This window comes from Dermacentor albipictus, chromosome 7 (genome assembly GCF_038994185.2).
Source record: "Dermacentor albipictus isolate Rhodes 1998 colony chromosome 7, USDA_Dalb.pri_finalv2, whole genome shotgun sequence".
In the NCBI taxonomy this organism is placed as follows: domain Eukaryota; kingdom Metazoa; phylum Arthropoda; class Arachnida; order Ixodida; family Ixodidae; genus Dermacentor; species Dermacentor albipictus.
Genome location: NC_091827.1, coordinates 131,394,059 through 131,418,256, shown reverse-complemented (window position 1 = coordinate 131,418,256; position 24,198 = coordinate 131,394,059). Strand labels below are relative to the sequence as shown.

The window sequence follows — 24,198 nt, the reverse complement described above, 5'->3', positions numbered from 1 at the left end:
ACACAACAAACATCAGCAGTTTGTCCAAGTGGCTCTTGGTGAGTAAGTAGATGAGCTGGGGCTGCGTGTGCTCCACTGTAAATAGAGCTGGTGACACAGTTGCTTAGCACGGAGCAGTCAAATTATATGCAACTTACCTTGAAATTACAGTTAAACTTCAATATAACCAATTTTAGTATAACGAAGTTCTCTATATAACCAAGTATTTAACTTTTTATGATATCTTGTCCACAAAACACCATGTATATAAAGAAGTGTGTTTGTGTGCAATTTCAATCGAAAAAAATTTCATTGCTGCCGTGAAAGAATATCGAGGCAATACATAGAAACTGCCACAGATCCATATGGTTGAATTACATGCAACTCTCTGGGAATGCAGCTCTCAAATCACACGCCGTGCGACAGAGAGCAGCCGCCGAAGCAGAGCAGGAAGACCCTCTTGCTGTCGTGTTCCATATAAAGTCCAACTGAGATAGATCCTATCGCAGTTCCATGCATGCCTTATGCTGTGGGTGCAGGGGAAAGCATGTGAGGGTGAGCCGAGAAAGATGGTGGCTCAATTCACGTCGTCTTCCCGCTTGAGAAGGGGAGGGGGCAATGCAAGGTACTGCAATGTAAATGGTCATTGCAGAGCTCTACAGGATGGCTAAAGGAGACATCAAAAAGGGAATATTTTGACAACTCCGAAGTGTTACTTTTTCAAGTCTGGGGCTTGGGACTGAATGTTACAGGCAAACTTTGACAGTGTGAATGATAGTTGCTGCTGCAGCCAAAAAAAGAAAGAAACAAACAGGGGAGCCTACTTTAATAAAGTGGGATTTCCTTAATCTCTGATGGCAAGCCCAGAGATCCTGGAGGGACTTGGCCCTGGAATAAATTCAGAAAACAATCCAGAAGATGCAAGGCAGGTCTGAGGGCGCATGAAGGACATTTGCCTAGATTTCTCTTTAACACCATCCTGATGCAAAGGGGAAGCACGCAATCTCGTCATACATGTGTGTGAGGGCATTCTGGTGAGTGTTTTTTGCATGCACTGCATTGTATGCCTGCAGAGGGGACAGTTGTTGGCGCTCTGTTCATTGAGTGTGCCTTCCGAAAGCAGGCGAAGAGGAAGGAAAATTGAAGGGGGAGATGCCCTGTCATTAATGTGTGGTTTGTTAGTTCTCTGCAACTTTGTTTTCTCTTGAGGATCATCAGTTGCACGCTTTACCTACCTGATGCAGATAGAGAGGAGCCGGCAGACCATCCAGTTTGAGCTAGAGGACATTGACAGCAAGCCAGACCAGGAGCAGCTGCTCTTTGAGATGATCCATGCTGTGAGTCACTCTACTCTCTCTTTGTGTTCGCACTGGCAGCAGTGTGCAATGTGATTCTTTTAAATTAGGTATGCTTCCAGAAGCTGGCGCCCAAGTCATTTTCTTATTCCCATCTTCTTGACCTCTGTCCTTTTGCTATGTTTCAACCCCTTACTGCATGAATTATTATTTTCTCGTGACACAAAGTTAGACAGGCTTTTGTTTAGGCCAGATGTGCCCATATGCACCTCAATTTTGTAAATCTTGCAAATCTTACATACAAAAATAGCCTGTGTCATGGTTAAAATCACCATCCAGTTAGGGGTATGTTAGGTCTGGTGTGGTGTCCGCGCACATGCTAGTACCTCTTCTTGTTGGGGTTGTCGGATCTATTAATAGAGCTAGACCTTCCAGTTGCGCATCTAGCCAGAGGTTTCGACCTTTGGGATTCTCAACTTTGTATTCCCGTGCCGCGTGTTGGGCATTAAAATCTCCTCCTATTAACACCACACGATTTTCCACTAGTGCAAGGGTTTTTCAAAGTACTGTTTGAAACTTGCGTTATATATATTTTTTTTCACTTTGGGTTGCTGTACACATTGAGAAAAAATGGGCTATCTGCCATTTTTGTAGTGGGTATTATTTCTATTAGAATGTTGTCTATGTCTGATTTTTGTAAAGTGTTGTGTGACTGTGAGGTTTCCTTTCACTAATGTGGTTATGGCCTTTGTCTCCCCTTCAGCACTGCCGGTCAGCTTGTAGCCTGATAACTTTGCTAGCCCATGCGTCTCTTGTAGTATGATAATATCTGGTTTCCTTTCATTAATCAGGTGTTGTTGTAGAATGATTTTTTTCCTATTGTACCCTCTACAGTTCCGTTGCCAAATTTTATATGTATCATGTCTGTCCATGACAACATTACGGCTTTAGTGCCCCCAATTTCAAATTGGGGTGCCTCTCATAGCGCTTGCTTGTCGTTTTAATGAGGCCCCCCTTTTGTTTCGAGTTCTGTTGCCCTTGATACCATTGTCTCAAGTTGGTGTTTTATGGTGCTTAATTATTGCATTATTTCTGCACCCATTTCTTTTAGCCTTGCTCCCATTGCTTCCTCTATTGTTTCCTCTATTTTGTCTATTTTCATTGCCATTTCCTCAATTTTCTATTTGATCCTCAGTTTGAATTCCTCTTGACGTTTTTGAATCGTTTTGGTTATTTTAATTTTCCTTGCGCTGCTACTGTTTTCTCCTGTGGCCTTCTGTCGCTTCGCATTTAGTTACGGTGATATCTTTTTCCTCTTCCATTATCAGTACATTGCCTTCAACTACTGTTTTTGCTTCTTCACGTTTTCTTTCTGCTTTCTTATATTTATTAGTTTCTTCCTTTAATTTCCTTTTTTTTTCTTAGTGCATTTATACTCTGATTATTTTGCACTAGCATTTGTTTAAGCTGCGCTGGTTCTTCCTCTACTCTGTTACTTTTCTTGTTAAAAGTAGCAACTGCAGCCTCCGCACGCGCTCTGGCGACTGCACCTGCCCAGCTCACCTTTAATAACCTGAGGCAAAGCACGCAAAAAAGCATGAGGACAGCAAAAGGGAACAAAGACCTCGTACTTTCTTGCGCTTAGCCTCAAGTTATGCAGTATCAACTAGCCCAGCAGTCTGTTCTCTTGTATCACTTTTAATGATCCAGCTTGGCTGCCTCCGCTTGCCTCTCTCTTTTCATTTTTTCCGTGAGGCCCAGTCTCCTGGTAAGGCGCGTGTCAAGCTCCTGTTGTCATTGGGTCAAGACGTTGATCTCGATCTGCCCCTGGATCTCGATCGGCTTCTTCCTCTGGGTCCTCTTTCTTTGAGTCCAGTTCTCAAGGAAAGGGTTCCAAGCGATCCCTTGTCTGTTTGTTTCTTCTGTCCTCTCTTGTTCTTGTCTCTTTGTTGTATCCATTGTTTTCTTTTGTTTAGATCTATTGATTCCATCTTCTTGGTGCATTGGGTGTATTGTAATATTCAGCTTCTGCTTCCTCTTCCTCCTCTTCTTCTTTCTCATCTTTGTCTCTTGACTAGGTATGAAATTCTATATCTGGCAGTGCACCTCTGGTCTCCTGCTGTGTGGTCCTTTCCACACAACTGGCAATCTGTTATGCACTCGTGGTCTTGTGAATTGTTCTTTCCATATCCACGGCAGCCTTTGTCACTGGGATTGGGGCACACGTCCACTCTATCTCCAAGTCTGCAGCATTCGTAACATATTGCCGCGAATCTTTGCAGTGCTTGCTCACTCTTCAAGTCTGCCGCCACGCCGCTTTATCGCTTTGTTTGCGACGCAAGGCACGCCCAGCTTTATCCCGATAGAGCACGCTATCAGCTTTAAATTGAGCGCAGACGACAGCGGCGGGCATTCTGTTCGACAACCGCCGAGCACGCTGGCCGCCTCGTCGCCACCGGGTAATTCAGGGCATTGTGGGCGCAAGTCAGCCCAATAAACAGTCTTCTTTCAATGAACTTTTGTTCGTCCTCATCGCCCCTGCGACTGCCGTCACCACTACGTGACATCTGGTGGAGGTGCTGGGTAGCTTTCCATGTTCCGGACGCGTCCTTCAAGTCGTGAAGCCAGCCCTCAGCGCTTCGCACCCGAGGACGAGCCAGCAGCTCAGCGAGTCAGTCGACGTCTCCAGGGAGAGGATCCTGAGTTCGGGACCTTGCCAGACCGCACCAGAAAGCGAAAAGATGCCGCTACAAGTACCACAATTTCGCCGAAGATGACGACACCGATCATACTGCAGCAGCCGCGGGGGCTGCCAACCTTCAATGGATCCCTAGGCGAAGACCCCGAAGAATGGTTGGACCAATTTGAGTGCGTGGCATTGTTCAACAAGTGGGATGATGCGGCAAAAATTGGACAGGTATTTTTCTCATTAGAGCGCTCTGCACGCACGTGGTATGAAAACTGCAAGTCGTCCCTAACGACATGGGAGCTATTCAAGAGGGAACTATTGAAGGTATTCGGCAGTGTCATGAGGAAAGAAAGAGCCGACTGACTCCTCGAGTCCAGGATCCAGCTGCCAAATGAGCCCGTCCGTGGTTACGTCGAAGAGATGAAGTGCCTATTTCGCCGCGCCGACCCCGAGATGACCGAGGAAAAGAAAGTTCAGTTTTTAATGCGCGGCGTAAAAGAACAACTTTTTGGCAGCCTTGTCCACCAGCCGCCAAAAACAGTCGAGGAATTCATGCAAGAAGCCAGCACGATTGGGAAGACCCTCGACGTCCGGACACGGCGACCACCACCAGCGACAACTTGCGGGAAGTGATCCGCGAAATTGTTCGCGAAGAGCTACGCCGATTACTGCCATCTTCCACACAGCCGCAAGCAGCAACTCTCATGGATGTGGTACGGGAAGAAGTGCAACAGGCACTTGGCACCCCGACGGCCACAGAACCCCAGGCCATGACGTACGCCGCTGTAGTACGCATTTCTCAGCCCCAACGACAACCACTACATCCTGTCCGACATGAACAACTTGTTCCCGGACACCGCCTCCCTGCTCCTGCCCGCCCAGCCTACGAGCAACGCTCAAGCCCCAGGAAATGCGACGCCTAGAGGACTTTCGACAACCGGCCGTTGTGCTTCCATTGCAGTGAGGCCGGCCATATTCTTCGTCACTGCCCGTACCGACGTATCGGTCTTCGAGGATTTGCCGTTGACATCCCACGACCACGCTTCGGCCAACGTCTGCAGGAAATCGACGAGTACCTGCGTCGAGAGGAGTACACGCCGAACCGCCTTTCGCGCTCACCATCGCCGTCAACGTCGCGCTTTGCGTCGCCACGACGCAGCTACGCAGCCGCGGTACAGGGAAGGTCTCCGAGCCCCCGTAGGGGAAACTAAAAACGGCAACCTCTGGAGGTGAGGTTGCTCACGAACTAAACGCCGAAGATCCTCCACCGACAACACTCCATGAAGACGCTACACCCGCTACACAGCATGAAGAAGCCCCACTCGCTGCACCGGCGCCGCAGAAAATGACAACCCTGACCACGACGCGAACTGCCTTCGAAACGACGCCGCCACCCAGAAACGCTTCGACGACACGCCCCACCCGCGACTTGAATACGCGACGAAGCCGTAACCCGACGCCGAGGGCGACGTGCAATGCAAGAGCGAAGACATCCGACTTAGGAGTGGCTATTGACGGTCAGAAAGTCACTGCTCTAGTTTACACAGGAGCCGATTACTCAGTGATGAATGGAACATTCGCTGCGCAGCTGAGGAAAGTCACGACCGCTTGGGATGGCCCACAAGTTCGCACCACAGGTGGCCACCTCATTATGCCATGAGGACGATGCACAGCGCGAGTGACTGTCAAAGGACACACCTATCCTGGGACCTTTGTTGTGCTACTGCAATGCTTCACGAAGTGATCTTGGGCTTGGATTTCCTTAGTGAGCATGAGGCGATCATCAACCTGCGATCCAAGCTGATCACGCTTTCGACGAACGAGGCCATCCCTTTGATGAAAACTCTGGGAAATCACTTTGCCCTGAACATCCTGAAAGAAGTGAGCGTCCCACGCCGTTCAAGCGTTATCGTGACCGTAGGTGCCATAAAAGCCATTAACTCTGAAGGCATCATCGAGGGGAACATGCAGTTGCTTCTAGACCGAGGAATCGGTATCACAAGAGGCATCGTACATTTCCGCAATGGTAAGAGCGAAGTACTGCTGACTAACTTTAGCGAAGAATACCGGCCCATTAACAAAGGAACGGCGATTGCTTTCTTCGACGAAATATCCGACGTACGGGATTCCTACGCCCTCTCCAACCCATCCGCAGAAGATTCGTCTGACCATAAGAACTCGCCCACTTTCGACATCAACCCAACCCTGCCCCGGAACAGACAAGACCAGATCCGCAATCTGCTTCGAAGTTACAGCCAGTGTTTTTCGTCATCGCCGAAGGTCTGACAAATGCCAATTGCCAAACATCGCATCATAACCGACCAGCACGCCTGACCTCTCCGTCAAAGCCCCTACCGTGTGTCACCGCGAGAACGACAAGCCATCCAGAACCAAGTGGAAGAAATGCTTCGCGACGACATCATCCAGCCATCAAACAGCCCATGGGCTGCACCAGTTGTTCTAGTGAGAAAGACGGCGAACTTCGATTCTGCATTGATTACCGCCGCTTAAACAACATAACAAAGAAGGACGTCTACCCCCTCCCCCGAATCGACAACACACTGGACCGGCTCTGCAACGCCAAGTATTTCTCATCGATGGACCTGAAGAGCTGCTACTGGCAGATTGAGGTCGACGAAAGGGATCGCGAGAAGACAGCATTCATCACGCCGGATAGGCTCTTTGAGTTCAAGGTGGTGCCATTTGGTCTCTGTTTCGCACCAGCGACGTTTCAGCGGGTGATGGATACAGTACTGGCAGGCCTAAAGTGGCAAATTTGTCTGGTATATTTAGGTGACGTCATTGTCTTTGCCTTGAACTTTCAAGAACACCTCAAAAGACTTTGGACAGTGCTAGATGCCATCAAGTCGTCTGGCCTAACCTTGAAAGCCGAGAAGTGCCACTTTGCTTATGCAGAGCTGCTGTTTCTAGGCCACATCGTTAGCAGGGAGGGAGTACGCCCAGACCAGCAGAAAACAGCCGCTATTGAACAGTTCCCACCGCCCGCCGATAAGAAAGCTGTGCACAGAATCCTCGGACTGTGCACATATTACCGACGATTTGTGAAAAACTTTTCGCGCATCGCCGAGCCCCTGACCCAACTAACGAAGGCAAACGTGCCATTTAAATGGGAAGCGCCGCAAGCAGAAGCCTTCAAAGAACCCCAGCGCCGTTTACAGTCTTCACCGATCCTCGCGCATTTTGATGAAAACGCTGATACTGAGGTGCATACCAATGCAAGCAGTGTGGGCCTAGGCGCCGTCCTCGTTCAAAAAAGTGACGGGCTGCAGAATGTCATCGAATACGCTAGCCACTCCCTTTCCAAGGCCGAGGCTAACTATTCGACGACTGAGGGGGAGTGCGTTGCCATCATCTGGGCTACGTCGACATTCCGCCGCTACCTGTATGGACGACCGTTCAAGGTGGTCAGCGATCACCATGCGCTGTGCTGGCTTGCCAATTTGAAGGATCCCTCTGGCCGCCTCGCTCAATGGAGTCTTCGCCTCCAGGAGTTTGACGTCACCGTGGTTTACAAGTCCGGACTCAAACACTCTGACGCCGATTGCCTCTCACGAGCCCCTGTAGATGCGCCGCCACTGGAGGACGATGAGGACGCCTTCCTGGGACCCATCAGCTCCAGCTCTTTTGCCCAGCAGCAACACTCGGACCCTGACCTAAAATGCCTCATCGAGTACTTGGAAGGCAACATTTCTTCGCCCCCTGCCTCATTCAAGCAAGGACTTTCTTCCTTCTGTGTACAGAATGATGTCCTCATGAAGAAGAACTTCGCAGCGAAAAAAACAGCCTACCTCCTTGTTATACCTGCTTGTCTCCGCGAAGAAATTCTACAGGCTTCCTACGACGAGCCGACAGAGGGACATCTCGGGTTTACTCGCACTCTCCGCCGCATTCAAGAAAAGTATTACTGGCCCCACCTTTCTGCCGATGTCGCACATTATGTGAAAACCTGCCGAGATTGTCAGCGACGAAAGACACCTCCCACCCGACCAGCAGGATTTCTGAACCCCATTGAACACCTCGCAAGACCCTTTCAGCAGATCGGCATGGACTTGCTTGGCCCTTTCCCAATGTCAACGTCTGGAAATAAGTGGATCCTCGTAGCGACCGACTACCTGACTCGCTACGCTGAGGCAAAAGCCTTACCGAACGGAACAGCAGCAGAAGTCGCCAAATTTTTCGTAGAATGCATTCTTCTGCGACACGGTGCCCCCGACGTACTCATCACGGACAGAGGAACAGCATTCACGGCAGAACTAACGCAAGCCATCCTGCGTTATAGCCAAACCACCCACCGGAGGACAACTGCATACCATCCGCAGACCAACGGACTGACCGAGCACCTCAACAAAACCATCGCCGATATGCTCGCCAGGTATGTCGATGCCGAACACAAGACCTGGGACGTCATCCTGCCATTCGTCGTCTTCACCTACAACATCGCAGTGCAGGAGACCACCCAGATGACACCTTTTAGGCTCATCCACGGAAGGGAGGCCACGACCACGCTAGACGCCATGCTGCCCAATGTTTCAGAAGAAGAGAATGTCGATGTTGCCGCCTACCTTCAACGCGCAGAAGAACCTCGAAGGCTTGCCCGATTACGAATCAAAGACCAGCAGCGAACCGACACCAGACGCTACAACCCACGAAAACGTAACGCGGAATACAAGCCAGGAGGCCAAGTCTGGGTTTGGACGCCCATTCGATGCCGTGGATTGAGTGAAAAGCTTTTGTGCCGCTATTTCGGCCCATACAAGGTTCTTGGTCGGCTAGGTGAACTGGATTATGAAGTCATCCCTGACGCCATGACTGCATCCCAGCGACGCCGTGTACGACCAGAAGTTGTTCATGTCGTCCGCCTGAAGCCTTATTATACGCGCTAAAGGACGCTGCATTTATACACTCTGTGTTTATTTTCGCACGATTCGTTTTATTTGTTGCTAGTCGCATTATTTTTTTTCATGCATCGGGTCGATGCCTCTTTGAGAAGGGAGTAATGCTGCGAATCTTTGCAGTGCTTGCTCACCCTTCAAGTCTGCCGCCACGCCGCTTTATCGCTTTGTTTGCGATGCAAGGCGTGCCCAGATTTATCCCGATAGAGCACGCTATCAGCTTTAAATTGAGACAGCAGCAAGCATTCTGTTCGACGACTGCCGAGCACGCTGGCCGCCTCGCCGCCGCCGGGTAATTCAGGGCATTGTGGGCGCAAGTCAGCCCAATAAACAATCTTCTTTCGACGAACTTTTGTCCGTCCTCATCGCCCCTGCGACTGCCGTCACCACTACGTGACAATATGTCGAACTGTTTTTTGTATAGTATACAACAAACAAGCGAGGCACCATAGCTTTTATTTTTCTTATTTTTTGTTTCATGTACCTCCAGGCTCCAAAAGGAGTATTGTGTGAGGGGGGCGGTACAGATAACAATTGTGGAGCAAAAACATGTTTTTTTGTTACATAACTATGAACAGAAAGAGAATCAAATAATAAACAAAGAACGTGAAATAAATAAAGATAAAAAAAAGGAAGGTAAACTAACAGTTGTTAGCTTTTTGAGTATACAGTAAAGAAAACAACCTTAGAACAAATGCTTACATAAATGCACAACAATGAAGTTAAGAGCAACAAAACGAAAACAGATTTTCATTTTCATTTCAATTATTGAACCCTCAGAGCGAAACGCATTAAAAAGGGGCGTGGTTTTTGTTTTAGCCTTTTTAGTTTTGTTTTAGCTGTTTTAGACTTGTTTTTAGCTAAGTACTAGCCAAATATTGCACTGATTTTTTGTCTGAAGGTTAATAGGACGTTTATGTCAGCGATGTTATCAGGAAGACCATTCCACAGCTCAATCGCACGTGGCAAAGCTGAGCAGTTGAATGCATTGGTGTGACCGAAGATGCGTTGGAAACTGAGATGATTATGCAGACATCTAGATGTGAGGGAGGGACGAACGAGTGGTAAGATAGATGGGCGTACATTATGCATGATTTTGTGCACAAGACAAAGTAATGCTATATTCCTCCGTGATTCCGAAGATGAATGCGACGACAACTTGATGTTAGTTATCCTCGAAAGTGAGCTATAATCTTTGGCAATGAAACATGCAGCGTGGTTTTGGATCTACTCGACAAGGTGGATTAGATATGCCTGATGAGGTGACCATATAGAAGCTGCGAATTTGAGCTGGGTTGCACTATTGTTTGGTAGGCTATCTTTCTGGTGAGGGAAGGAGCGCTGCGAAGGTTATGTTTTAGGTATCCGAGAGTGCGCGATGCTTGTCGTTATTTTCTCAATGTGGGATGACAATAAAAGGCTAGGTGTTAGAATAATGCCATGTACTTGTATAAAGATCTGCGAGCGACAATGCTATTGCTTAGTGAGCAACTGAAAATAGAGTAGGTTTTTTTGCGAGTAAATGTCATTAGGTTGCATTTGTTAGTGTTCAGGGTCATTTGCCAATCCAAACACCAGTTCACATTAAAGTTCACATCAGTACACATTAAAGGCCACGTTGAAGAGTGATATGATCAGTGGGGGAGCGGATTTGACAGTAGATAACGCAGTCATCTGTGAATAACCGAACACTGGATGTAATGTTAGATGGCAAGTCATTGATGAAAATCGGGAAGAGTAAAGGTACGGACACACTGGCGGCAAGACACGCGCGGCAGGCCGCCGGTGGCAAAAACGCCGCGCGACAGAGAGGCCACATCGGTTGTGCACGCGGCGGCGGCCGCGGAGTCACGTGACAACGCTGATCTCGCCTTGTCTCGAACTGCGCGAGCATAGGCGCGATATCGCGGTTGTCGCGCGCTTTTTCCATGCTAGGTATTAGAAGATACCGCGCTGATCGCGTTGATTCCTGCAATGGCAGACGCAGACGACGATGTTCTGACGACGATGAGCGTTTTCGTCATTGTGTGTTCTCTGCTATTGCGATGGCGGCGCGCGCCAAAGGCACGCAGACGAAGCACTAGCACTGTTTGTCGCGGCTGGCTCGGAGCGCTCGGTCGTCGATCGTGGTTCCGCCGCCGCCGCTGGAAGTTAACTTCGGCAGTAGCCAAGAGGTGGCGCTTAGGAGAATGCCCGGACATCTCTCATTGGTTCGTGGCACGGGGCAAGCCACCGAAAATGGCTCATCGACCCATCCTCTGCGCGGCAGACCAAACCGCTTCCGCGGCAGACCAAACCGCTTCCGCGGCAGGTTTCGCGGCACGCGGCGCGCCAGCGGCGGCGTGCCGCGCGCGTTTTGATGCCAGTGTGTCCGTACCTTTAGGCTCCAAAGACACTACCCTCAGGTACGCCTGATGTTATGTTACTGAAAGGGGAAGAGTACTGATCAATGACAGTGGACTGCTTTCGAAAAGGCAAAAAGTTTCTTATCCAAGAAATTGTTAGATCGTCAAGGTTTAAGCACGAGAGTTTAGAAATGAGGCGACAGTGAGCAACGCGATCAAATGCTTTAGAGAAGTCGATGAATATTGAGTCAGTCTGAGCATTGTTGACCATATTTTGAAAAAGATCCGTAGTGAATTCAATTATTGCGTCTCACATGAAATACCTTTTCTGAATCCATGCTGATGTTTAAAAAAGAAGTTATGACATTCTAGGTGATGAACGACATTAGTAAAAATGATGTGTTCGAGTAACTTGCAGGGAACACTAGTTAGTGATGTGGGACGGTAATTACTCACATCGCTCTTGTCACCTGACTTGAAGATGGGTAGGATTTTGCCGACTTTCCAATCATTCGGCAGCTCCCCTGTTGGCAGTGACTGCTGAAATATATGACTGAGGATTGTACTGGAAGGGACTACTGTATGCTTCAGGATTTTCGTGTTAACGGCATCAGATACAGAATTAGTCGATAATTTGAGATTGTTAATCAAAGTAGCGATTCCAGCGGCTGTTACAGTAATAGGAGTCATATATTGGTAATCAAAGTCTCCCATTTTTGGCATATTGGAATGGTCTTCCTTTGTGAACGTGGAAAGGAAATAGTTGTTAAATAATACAGATGTTCAGAGCTCTCGTAGTATGGCAAGACCAGTGCTATCCACCAGTACGGGATTGTCAGTGCTGTTTGAAGGAGATGTGGTTTTCCAGAATTGCTTAGGATTCTTTTTTATCAGTGATTGAAGGTCATCGGAAAAGAATTTATGCTTTGCATGACAAAGGGAAAAAATTTTGTCACATAGAACCTGTCCAATATGATGATCACATTGGTCGTGTTTCCCATTCCTTTAGCCTAGAGCACATTGGAATTGCCAGGTTAAAAAGCATTGGTGCAAGCACCGACCCCTATGGCACTCCCCGCTTTGTGTTGAAGCTGCTGGTTGCATGTCCCGCCACATGAATGGCAAACGTCCTATGAGTTCGAAAGCACTTTACGAAATTACAGACATGCTCGGGTAGCCCCATGCAATGCATAATGTCAAGTAAAGTCATGTGGCTATCTTCATTGTATGCCTTGCACACATATACTGCTAATATTGTTCGCACCTGGTGCATCTGATTGCCTGACAAAACCATTCAGTAAGTGCTGCAAGTCTGTCTTCTGTGCCCAGGTGCAGACAAAATCAAATTTATGCAGGATGATACCATTTGAATTCTTCACACAGCAAGCATTTTCTCAGTTAATTGGCAGACAGTGGCAGTTAAGCCAATGGAAACTGACCCTATCAACCTTCAACAGCTGAACTCTGTCGAGTGAGGCTAGCTTAGCAGGACTCTTTGAGGAACTATCAGACATTGTTTGGGATATCTTCGGCCTTAGTGAGATTAGAAGAACTGATGAGGTTATACATTGCTAAATAACGGCCGTGTCCTCTGCTATAAAGGTCTTCCTGATAAGAAGCTATACGGGGTAGGATTCCTAATCCATAAGGACATAGCAGCCAACATTGATGCATTCTAAAGCATAAATGAGAGGATAGCAGTAGTCTTAATCAAACTCAATAAGAGGTATAGATTTAAAGGTAGTACAGTGCAGTCCACTTATAACGATACCACATATAAGGATATATCGGTTATAACGATGGGTTGACATGAGAGTGTCATTTTATGCATTAGGTCTATGGGGAAAAAACCATTTATAACGATAGGTTATTCACCGCATATCGAATATAACAATCAAAATTTTGCAGTCTGGACGGCGTTTTCCGTGCCAAATAATCATAACATTTGCGTTGCTTAGTTCCCTGAAATGAACGGTGTCAAGACGAGGCGATGTTTACCTCTGTAAGTTCGTATCTGCCACCATTACCGCGTAGCGCGTCTCGCCCCGCCCGCGCACCGAAGAATAGCTGAGTAGGCGCAGCACGCCACAAGATGGCACTAGCTGCTTCGTGCGCATCAGCCACAGTCGCTCCGAAAGAAAGAGAAAGAAAAAAAAAGCGACAAGCAAAGCAGCGCGGTGGCGCCTGTCCTGCGTCTCTCTCGCGATAGCAGGCTGACGCCACTGAAGCAGCGTGCAACCAACGGTTCAACCCAGTTCGAAGATGGCGCCGACAAAGCGCAAAGCTGTGTCGCTTGACACGAAGATGGATATTTTGCAGGACTCTCGATGCGGCTTCAAAGTGAGTGCCCTCGTGAAGAAGTATGAGCTCGTCCAGTTAACGATATCAACCTTTGCGATGGCGCAAAGGTTAATCTTGTTCACGATAAGCTTTTCATCAACAGCATTGCTTACACATGGGACTTTGAGCAGAATGAGCACATGAGACTGCGCAATGAACGAACACCTGCCACCGAAAAAGTTGGCTGACGCGCAAGGCACTCCGAAATAAGGCTACTGAACATTAATGCACGGAGCATAGTGAATAAGGTAGAACAGCTTGAATACTTGTCATTGCTTCACGACGCAGAGCTTATAGCCATAACAGAAACGTGGTTGCACAGTGATGTGAAGGACGATGAGGTATTTCCAAGCACTTACAATGTAATCTGCAATGATAGAGCAACACGAGGCGGTGGCGTGGCTCTTCTAGTGAAGAAACCACTCAGATATGAAACTGTGCCACCCATAAATGGGCATGAAAGTGTGTGGTGCAAACTATTTCTTGGCAATACCATTTTGCTAGTTGGCGTTACCTATAGAGCCCCCGGAAGCCCCCGTTGAATTTTTGTATGCGCTTGACCAGCATTTAAATAACATAACGAATGCCAGAAGTAGAATTATTTTAACAGGGGATTTTAATTTACCAGGTGTCGATTGGGATGCGAGAATTACGGGGCCAGTGGAAAAGCCTAGCGCTGATATAATGTTCGAGATTATGCTTAAGCATAACTCTATTCAGCTAGTTCATGAGCCGACCAGGACATAGGGGCAAAATCAATCTGCGCTGGATTTGTTATTTTTGACTAACGGACCAGTTCATTATAATGTCGACATTGGGGAAGGCATATCAGATCATAAAACAGTAGTAGCGATTTTAAATATAGGAAACACGCAATTAGAAAAAAATCCCTCTGTATATCTGTATAATTTTAATCTGGCTGATGACACGCCGGTTACCGACTACCTTAGAACGTGCTCTTGATAATGTACCAGTTGATAATGACATAAATAGGGTTTGGAGATACTTTGTATCAGTTGTTCGCGCCTGTTTAGAAAAATATGTGCCCAAGAAAATTAAGCGCATAGGAAAACCCAGTCCATGGGTAACTAGAAACATTATTCATTTGAAACGGCGACTGAATCGTGCACGTAGAAGGATACCAAGGCGATGTGCAGAAATAGCCAGTCTCAGTACGCAAATTAGAAAAGAATTAAAAGACGCGAAGGCGGCATTCTTTTCAACAACACTGGTGGATTACTTGCAAAACGCGCCTCAGAAATTCTGGAACTACTTATCTGGTTCTACGTGCAACATTAATAAAATTAAGGTAGACGGAAATGTCTGCACTGAACCAGCTTTGATCGCTCAGGCTTTTAACAGTATGTTTAACTCTGTATTTACACCTGGCAGTAATAGGCGCCCCATAAATGTGAGCGATGGTTTGTTGCTGTGTGAAGACAAGTGATATTCAACTTTCTCGAGAAGGCATTCTAGCATCATTGCTAAAACTGGATACCAAGAAATCTTGTGGCCCTGATGAGATACCCAATGAGTTTTTAAGACGTTACTGTGAATGGATATCCCATTTTTTGTCTAGAATTTTTGCAATGTCATTTCGTATCGGAGGTGTGCCAGAAGATTGGCTCCTTGCACGCATTGTACCTATCTTTAAAGTGGGCAATAAGTTATTGGCGGAAAACTATCGGCCAATTTCCATTACATGCTCCGCATGTAAAATGTTAGAACACATAATATCGAAACATCTGGTTGAATATATAGAAAATAACAACTTATTCTACAGTAAGCAGCATGGCTTTCACCAACGTCTGTCAACAGTGACGCAGCTTTTTGAGTTGTCTTATGCTTTCGGCGTCGCAATTAACAACAACGAACAAATTGATGTTATAGCAATTGATTTTTCGAAAGCTTTTGACCGGGTGTGTCATACAAAACTTATTGAGAATTTGTATAAACTTGGTGTTAATACGCAAATTGTGAAGTGGATCCCTGCGTACCTTACAAATAGAAAGCAATATGTTCAAATAGCAGGCGAAAGATCATCCTCCTTACCTGTTTTATCTGGTGTGCCACAGGGTTCGGTTTTAGGACTAATTTTGTTTCTGGTATATGTAAATGACGTTGCTAATGACTTGCATCCTAACATTGAATTGCGTCTATTTGTGGATGATTGCCTTATTTATTGTCACGTTAAGAATGTCCAGGATCAAATGTTGTTGTACGAATGCTTGCAAAGAATTTATGACTGGTGTGTCAAGTGGGACATGAAAATTAATTTCAATAAATCAGCTTACATGACTGTATCTAACAAGAAAACCCCGTTGCTTTTTTCTTGCGGAATAAATAATAGCCCACTTCAACATGTTAGTAAGCTTAAGTATCTTGGGGTCACAATCACGCACAATTTGAATTAAAACGCACACATTGAAAACATTTGTGGTTCTGCTTAACGCAAACTCGGTCTGTTAAGGCAAAAGTTGAAAGATGCTACACCCGAGGTAAGGCTCAAGGCGTACAAAACAGTTGTACGGCCCACACTGGAATACGCATGTATAGTCTGGGATCCGCACCAAGTGGGCTTTATAAATAAACTGGAGTGAATTCAAAGACTAGCCGCACGGTTTATCTTTAATGCTTATCAAAGGACACAGTCTGTAACTGCGTTATTATCTCGTGCCGGTTTGCCCGAACTCACAACGCGCAGAAAAATAGCCAGGTTGAAATTCTCGTACCAACAGTATAACAATAAATTCAATTTGGACTCCAGACTATACTTGCGTCCCCCTGTACGAGTGTCCCCACGTACAGGTCACCCTCGTGCTGTAATGCCCTATGTGCCGCGCGTTGATGCCTTCAAATTTTCCTTTCTTGTGAAAACTATAGTCGATTGGAACAAACTTGATGCAGGTGTATTTATTGAAACGCACACAACTGAATCATTTGAGCGTAAACTGCCATGTGCTTGCTGAATGCATTGTTTGTTAAAGGGGTTGGGACACCAAATTTTGAGGCTATAAAAAGCATGTTGTAGGCTGCTTCCGTATGCAAGGACACCGAGAACGAGGTATTGGACGCTGCAAATATTTCAAGATAATTTTAATTCAGCTCCAAATAGTCATTAAAACCTCCTTCTCGTTGTCGAGACCCATCGCTAGCGCAGCAGTTACTACGTCGCAGAGGAGGAACGAAAATATTGACATCACAGCACACTAGCACAAAAACGTGACGTATGATGAGTAGCGATGAAATGCCGATTACGGAGCCTGCTGAGCCGAGCGACCGAGCATATCCTCCACTATGACCGAGCTACAGGCATATAGAAATCCTTTCATAATGCAAAGAAGGGGTAAGGCGTGCAGACACGGACACAAGAGGAGAGAAGTGGACGACACGAACGCCGCACGGCGGCCCGCGAACGGCAAACTGCGTGCGGCGAGTTGCCGGGCGGACGGGCCTTCACGTTTGAGTCTGGCCGACTCTGAAAGGGACCAGGATATGCGGCGTTCGTGTTGTCCGCTTCTCTCCTGCGTAGTCGCATAGTTTGGCAGCTCGGAGCGGTCTCTCGTTCGCTTGGCCTTTCTCAATGTGAGGGCCCGTCCACGTTACCGGCATTGAAACTCGCCGCACGCCGTTTGCCGTTCGCGGGCACCCGTGCGACGGCGGTTTTGCTCGCGAACGGCGAGATTTCCTTGCCGTAGAGAGGACGGTCCCGGGACCCATTTGTGCAGCAGCCGTACGGCGAAGCGGACAATCAGCGACCGAGGAGTGGTCACTCTGGCACCGACGGCAGCTTCACCGCCTCTGATCACTCGGCGCGGCCGATATCGTCGCTAGGCCTTTTCTGGTTCACTTCAAAGCTAAAGCTTACGGCGCTTCGGAATGAATCACCGACTCTCACAAGCCGCAATATTTTCTTACCGTTGTTGTCGCTCTTCGCAATAATTATAATAATCGCGACATGCACTTCGAATCGCCAGTTGTTGACCTCTGCTGGCAGAGCACGCGTATGCGCGAGCAGACGACGCAGCATAGTTTTACATGACTATATTTTGCGGCCCACGTGACCAAGCCATGTTGCGTTTCCTCCTCTGTGACGTCATAGCATCCCCCGGAGCCCAGAAACCGAAACCGAAATCGCTCGGTATAATAATGCTATTATTAAATTATTTATCGGATATATATGAATCCCGCTGTGTGTATTGTGCTCCCTGAAGCATGACGCAACGTTTGAATCAGCAAACGCATGAACGAAAATTTTGATGTCTCCACCCCTTTAATTGCGGAACTGGTGTTACGTGTTTGTGGAAAATTCTTTCCCCCCACCCCTGTAACAGCCCGCAAGGGCTAACAGTATTGGAAATAAATAAATAAAATAAAATAAAATAAAATAAATAAATAAATAGAAGACCAGCTGGAATGCACCGGACAGATGTTCGCCGAGCAAATCAGAGTTTCCCATACTCCCACCTACCAAAAACAGCAGAGGCAAGACCAGACAAAGCGAATACGAAAAAATCAGAATCGTAACCAAATCCGGCAACGTGATCCTTCAGGTCGGCAAAATTAGGATCCTAGGTACGGTCATCGAAAAGCATGGAAGAAATGGCGAAACCATCACGTGTCTCACGGCAAAAGCAGCCAACGTGATTTGACTCCTCAAACGAGTCACTTCCCGGAACACTGGCATGAGAGAGGAGAGACTAATTAGGCTCGTCCAATTGTTCATCATCAGCCACATCGCATACGTTGCAGTCTACCCCAGATGGCTGCAACACGAACGTAACAAAATCAACGTGATCATCAGAAGAGCGTACAAAATGGCGCTGGGCCTGTTCGAGTCCACGAGCACGACCCGCTTTTTACTTTTACAACTCGGGATACACAATATGCTCGAAGAAATAGCCGAAGCGCAATGGTCTTCTCAACTGGAGCGGCTGTCCATGATCAAAGCCGGGAGGAACATAATAGACAACCTGGGAATAGGACGCTCAAACGAGGTGGAGATGAAGCTCCCCATCTCTGAAGAGGTCCGACGCCAGACCAGAATCGACCCCATACCGAAGAACATGAATCCTGAGTTCAACAAAGGAAGAAGAGCGGCGAGGGCCAAAGCTGTCATCGACCAGCACGCTAACGACAAGCATGCATGGTACGTGGACGCGGCTGAATACCAACGGAACACCTTCACAGCGGTTGTCATAGAGGCGTCAACTGGCGCCACGAGGACGGCAGCGAGCGTGAGAAGTGCCGGAGTGGAACAAGCGGAGGAGGTATCCATCGCCCTGGCGATCGACGACGCAGACTGCCACACGGTGCTGAGTGACTCGAGACAGGTGCTGCAAAACTTGGCCAAAGGCCAAATCTGCAGGGAGGCCGAGCACGTACTACGAGCGGCCAAACTACAAGACAGAAAAATAAGACTAAAGTGGTTCCCGGCGCACGCGGGCGACGCATCGGAACGCAATGAGAACCACAATGATACAGCACACACAGCGGCGCGAGTACTAATCAACTGCGCCTCGGAGACAGACCGTCCGACCTGGTTTGGAACCAAGGACCGCATGACAGACTACAACGAAATCACGAAGGCCTACCGCTTGGCTCGCAGGACTCTCCCACCCCCGCACCCGAGGCTGAGTCGAGCGGAGGCGGTACTACTGAGACAGCTCCAGACCGGATCGCTACCGAGCGCAGGACTGATGCATCGCATGTACCCAAAGACATATCCGACCGATAAGTGCAGAGTCTGCCGGAGGGAGATGGCAGATTACACGGACATCTTGTGGGACTACGTTAAAACTCCAGAAGAAGCAAAATCAAGAACGATCCACCGCGGCTCGAGGTAGCCGCAAAGAGCTACGACCAAGACGAAGAGCTCTGGGCCGTCCAGCAAGTCCTCGGGGCGCTTGAAAGGCAGGGACCCAGCGAGCCAGCAACGGCAAGCGGAGACCCGCGCCGAGTAATGGTGACTTCGTAGATGACGTAGGCCCTCGTCGGGGCACGCAAACGCCCAACTGCAAGCACAAATAAAGTTGGCTCCAATCCAATCCTCGAGCACCTAAATTCCTTTAAGCCGAGTATACAGTTCACAGCTGAAGAGGAAAACAATAAGCGAATTCCCTTTCTGGATGTCTGTCCTCGTAGAGAGGACTTGAAGCGGCTTGAGGACTAGTGTCTACAGAAAGCCAACGCACACGGGGAAGTACCTGAGCTTCGACTTGGCGGACCCAATTGGGCAAAAGCGATCCGTCACAGCCACAGCAGCACTCTTCTCCTGGGCATTCCGTTTTTAAATTTGAAAACATGAAGTGGGGGGTACGATTTACAATCGAAACCAAAACATGACACCACCAAAATAGTGAGACCAATGAGATATCAGGGGAGCTACAACATAATTACAATTTTATGTTTGCTCTATGGCCTCACCCATAGCTTTTCGCTATCCCGCACATTTGTTTGCTTTTTGGAAAGGTTTTTGAACATCTTTGAAAGTTTTACAGTGCACACAACACTCATGGGGGGTTTCGATAGTTGATGGAAGTGTCACTGTTCCACTCGCGGCAGCACCCTCAGAATGGTGGCACTTGCGGGGAGTATCGATAGTTCATGGAAGAGCAGACATCACTCACGTGCTTCTCTTTCCCTGTAGCTCTTAGTTTGACACGTTCGACTTGACTGCTGGCTACGTGCTACTTCCATGCTTCCTCAGTCGTCATGAGCATTCCAGGCCCTCTAAACATTTGCCGCTTGTTCACAGCAGTGTTCAAGAGGGCTGCCATCCTTTACGCCGAAGAAACAAATCACTGCGCAGCGGGCCGCAAGTTCGATGTTTCTGGACGGGTGATGTGAGAGCAGCAACGAAGCAAAATTTTCACCTGTGACTGCAAGGGAAGAATTTCTCACGGCCGAAGTCTGGACACTTTCTGGAGCTGTAGGCCAAGCTTATGGCATATGTCCCTGAAATGCGTGGTCGGTCCCTGCCAGTGAAATGCGACATGGTCATGAAACAAACCTGGACCTACCCCTTTTAAGGACCTGCTCCGCCATGAGTACGAGTGGCTGGCGGCAGAACACCGCAATCTTACACCAACCAGACCAGTCAAAAGAGCCTCCCTGACGGCTGCGTGTGGATTTGGCGTGGGCTGCTGTTCCACAAGATGTCGTGGTGCGGTCGTTTGCCAAATGGGGAATTTCGCTAAACGACGATGCGCTGTGGGACTGTAGCAGCGATGTTGATGGCAGCACTACTGAGGACGAGTATTCCAGTGACCACGCCAGGTACCTATGACTTTCGTTATCGAATGCACCCTCGGGTATACTCTTTTTTTTTCTTTTCTTTTCTGTCACATGTGATATGAGGTGGGGGGGGGGTGTGCTGACTTACATTCAAGTCGACGTACAATCGTGTAAATATGGTAATGTGGCATTTGCCTTCTGAAGCAGTACTGCCCAAAAAGCATGATGTCCGAAGCAAACCCGTTTCACAAATCTTGCCCAATAGGCCACGACATTTCTACTGCTGAACATTTTGGGGCTGGGAGTGTTGTGACAACATTATTTTGGAAGATTGGAGGCCACAACTTGCGACAGTGACATCAGCTGTGTGGCCAAAAATTGCAGGAGTTTCACAGGTGTCAGGTCAGCAGACGAAGTACGCAGTTGTTGAAAAGACTGGATGTTTGTGTCATGCGACATTGTGCATAGCGTTGCCGTTCGTCTTGTTAGAAGTTCTCGGTGGCGCCAAAGGTGGTCTATCTCTTCTTGAAGTCGGGCCAATCTCATATCCAATAATACGAGATCGTATGGTGTTTCCATTTGCGAAGGAGGAGGCTCAGTTTGTCGGTGAAAGCCTCCTGCGCGGCTCTTTGACCATGGCAGCATAACTTTTGTTTTCCATGGAAGGCGTGACCTCCATGACGTGATAGTCATCGGTTTCTAAATCCTCCAGATTGGTCTTGGTCATTTGACTGTTGGCATTTATGCCGAAGTTCTCGCGTGTTGTTTCGTTTAGTCATTCAGGTGACATTATGTCATGGTCATCACACTTCCAAAGGCCACAGCGAAAATTGGAGCCAGCTGTTGCGTCTGTGTCAGCACCCAGTTGTGTGTAAGGACATGATGCCTTCATGTGCCCTTTTTTGTAGTAACCATAACAAAATATGACAGCAGGCTTGAAAGGTCAAAGGCGAAGGATACAGCCATAGTAGTACATCTTCTCCAGTGGGCTTAAGGGACCTTGGACATTGATGACACAAGTAACCCCTCTTTCCCGTGTGGCGTGCAGCAACAATGATATGTTGGGGGCAGAAGAGCTCACCGTGCAGGGTGTCTTGTTCTGCCCTTGGGTCGACTCTAGCGACCACATACGTTGACGTCCGATGCTTGATAGGCCTGGACAGGTTAAGTCTCGCCGTCTGGAGGAACAATCTGCCTAAGCTGCTGAAGTCGACTAACCGCGTCTAGTGACAGTATCCACACCGACACTGTATTTGTTTGTTGATGGATGCGGAATAACCCCGTCCTGTAAAGACATGCATCTGGAGCGGCTTGAACGATGGTACAGCGGAAAGGTCGATGCAGGCGCGTGCTTTGATGATGGCCTTGTATGTGTGTGCATGTCAGGCCACAGGAAATGGGTTGTGCATGCATGCTTCACATTTGGGGTCGACTCTTGTTCACTAAGTCCATGGCAGTTTGTGAAGAGAGACGTTTACCAGGAGCTTTCAAGGCAGCGGCCTCATGGGCCAAAGCGTCTGTGTTCATGAAGACTGGCGATAAGTGGCATGAGACGCCATTTGCTTTGCACGTAGAGCTGCTGCTGAGAGTGGCATTGGCACTTGTACACACAGACACCGCTTGGCATTCCCTATTGCAGCAGTCGGGCTGGTACACTGGTTATGGTGGTACCTTTGACAAGTTAGGCCTACTTTCCAGCAGTCAGGAAATGATGAGTGCCAGAAGTGGTTAGCGAGTCATACTGCACATTCGCTAGGAGAAGTTCGCACAAATCATGAAAAAGGACCGGGTGCTGTGAATCCGGGAGCTGTGAGAAGCCAAACTGAGAGCTAGCAGCACTCGCAGTGCTCCCAGAGTCCAAATTGCGGATACTGCAAAATTCGCGAAAAGCACTTTTGCTTGACCGGGCACTTCCATATTTTCTTCACGAAGACAGATGTTTTTTTTTCCCCACAAAACTAAGATTTATTTCGTCTTGGCACTCAGGAGCAAAATATATTTTTGATCAGAATTGAAAAGGGTCACCAGGCATACCTAGCCGATCTTATCTGAACACACCCAATAAGAGTTCGTAAACCGATGTCTCGGAGCAGTGTATTTGACCCTCGGTGTCCCATGTTGTTGTAACACATAACGGATGACATTGATGCATGTAAGACAGTGTCTTACATGGTATCAAGCATGTAAAGTTGCACATTACTACAGCAAACATTACATTAAAATATTACTACAACAAACAGATTTGTTTCCTCTAGCTGTTCCTTGAAATGCCTAGCATTTTGTATTTAACCCTTTCATTGCCGGGCTTTTTTGGAGATGACAAGCCACCATGTGGGGTGTATTTTCTCGGATATTATAAAATAAACACAAATGTTTATTTTTGGTCATTCACAAGGGTGCAAATGACACAGATTCTTATTTTATCTATTCATGGATGGAAGTGCCATGCCAGTTGCGCCATTATGCACCGAACCGCTGAACTGCACCAACTTGTGCCAAACATCGAACGAAGTCGCTGAATGTTGCGGGATTTGTATGTTCAGTGGCAACTACACAGCCATGTTTTTGCCAGCATTTCGCCTTAGAAACCAAGCTAGAGCAGTCTGTTTCAGTGCCTGGCACCATTGTAGTGTGGGTGTGTTTGGTGGTGCATTTTAATTTGGCTGTAGTAAAACGGAAATCCTTTGTGCTATACAGTAAAAGCTCGTTAATTCGAACCGCAAGGGGAAGCCGCTTCAGTTTGAATTAACGAAAGTTCGAACTAACGAAAGTGAAGGAGGGCAACAGTACACTGCGATTTGGAAGCAGAAGGGCATGTCAGAAATTTGGCGTGTCAGAAAGTGATGGCGTATGCCGCGGGCACACGCCATCTTCAAGTCGAAGCTCTGGGTCCGACTGTGCCACACCACCGATGTCCACCGAAACGAACGTTAGCCGAGGCTTAACACCATCACAATGAATCGCGACGGCTGATACCTCCTAAGCTGAAAACAGAGGTGCACAACCGATGAAGACTGCCGAGACAAAGACGCTGAACATGTGAAGGTGGCGAAGGCCCTGATTCGTTGGTTCTTGATTGCAAGCGCAGCTGCGACGTACTTGATTCGCTGTGTTTTGGAGCGTGCCGTGCCATCTCCGCACAACATTGGCAGCTGTACAAGATTTGCAAAGCCTCCGAGATTCGCAACGGGCAAGAAGTCTCGGAGGTTACGTAGAACGGAGAGGCGTCAGCCGCCGCTGCCTTCTGGCTGACCCCGCGTCGGTTAGATTTTTTTCCGATTTTGCCTCCTCTCGCCGTTCCCTCCGTTTCGGAGGCAATACAGCCTTGTGTGTAGGCAGTAGGCGCGTTTCTCTGGCCGTGTGCCAGGTGAGCGTAGTTCGAATTATCCGTGAGGGAACCT

At 47.9% G+C, this 24,198-nt stretch overlaps 1 protein-coding gene across 6 annotated transcripts in view; it reads left to right on the top strand.

The window, feature by feature from the left end:
• The window catches only part of LOC139048163 (mitochondrial-processing peptidase subunit alpha), a 364,881-nt gene that overhangs the window by 56,956 nt on the left and 283,727 nt on the right, over positions 1-24,198 (top strand). For all 6 annotated transcript variants that reach the window (XM_070522712.1, XM_070522716.1, XM_070522715.1 and 3 more), the window contains exon 6: positions 1,224-1,316. In XM_070522712.1, the coding sequence (XP_070378813.1) occupies positions 1,224-1,316 (93 nt within the window). The remainder of the gene's footprint in view (positions 1-1,223; positions 1,317-24,198) is intronic.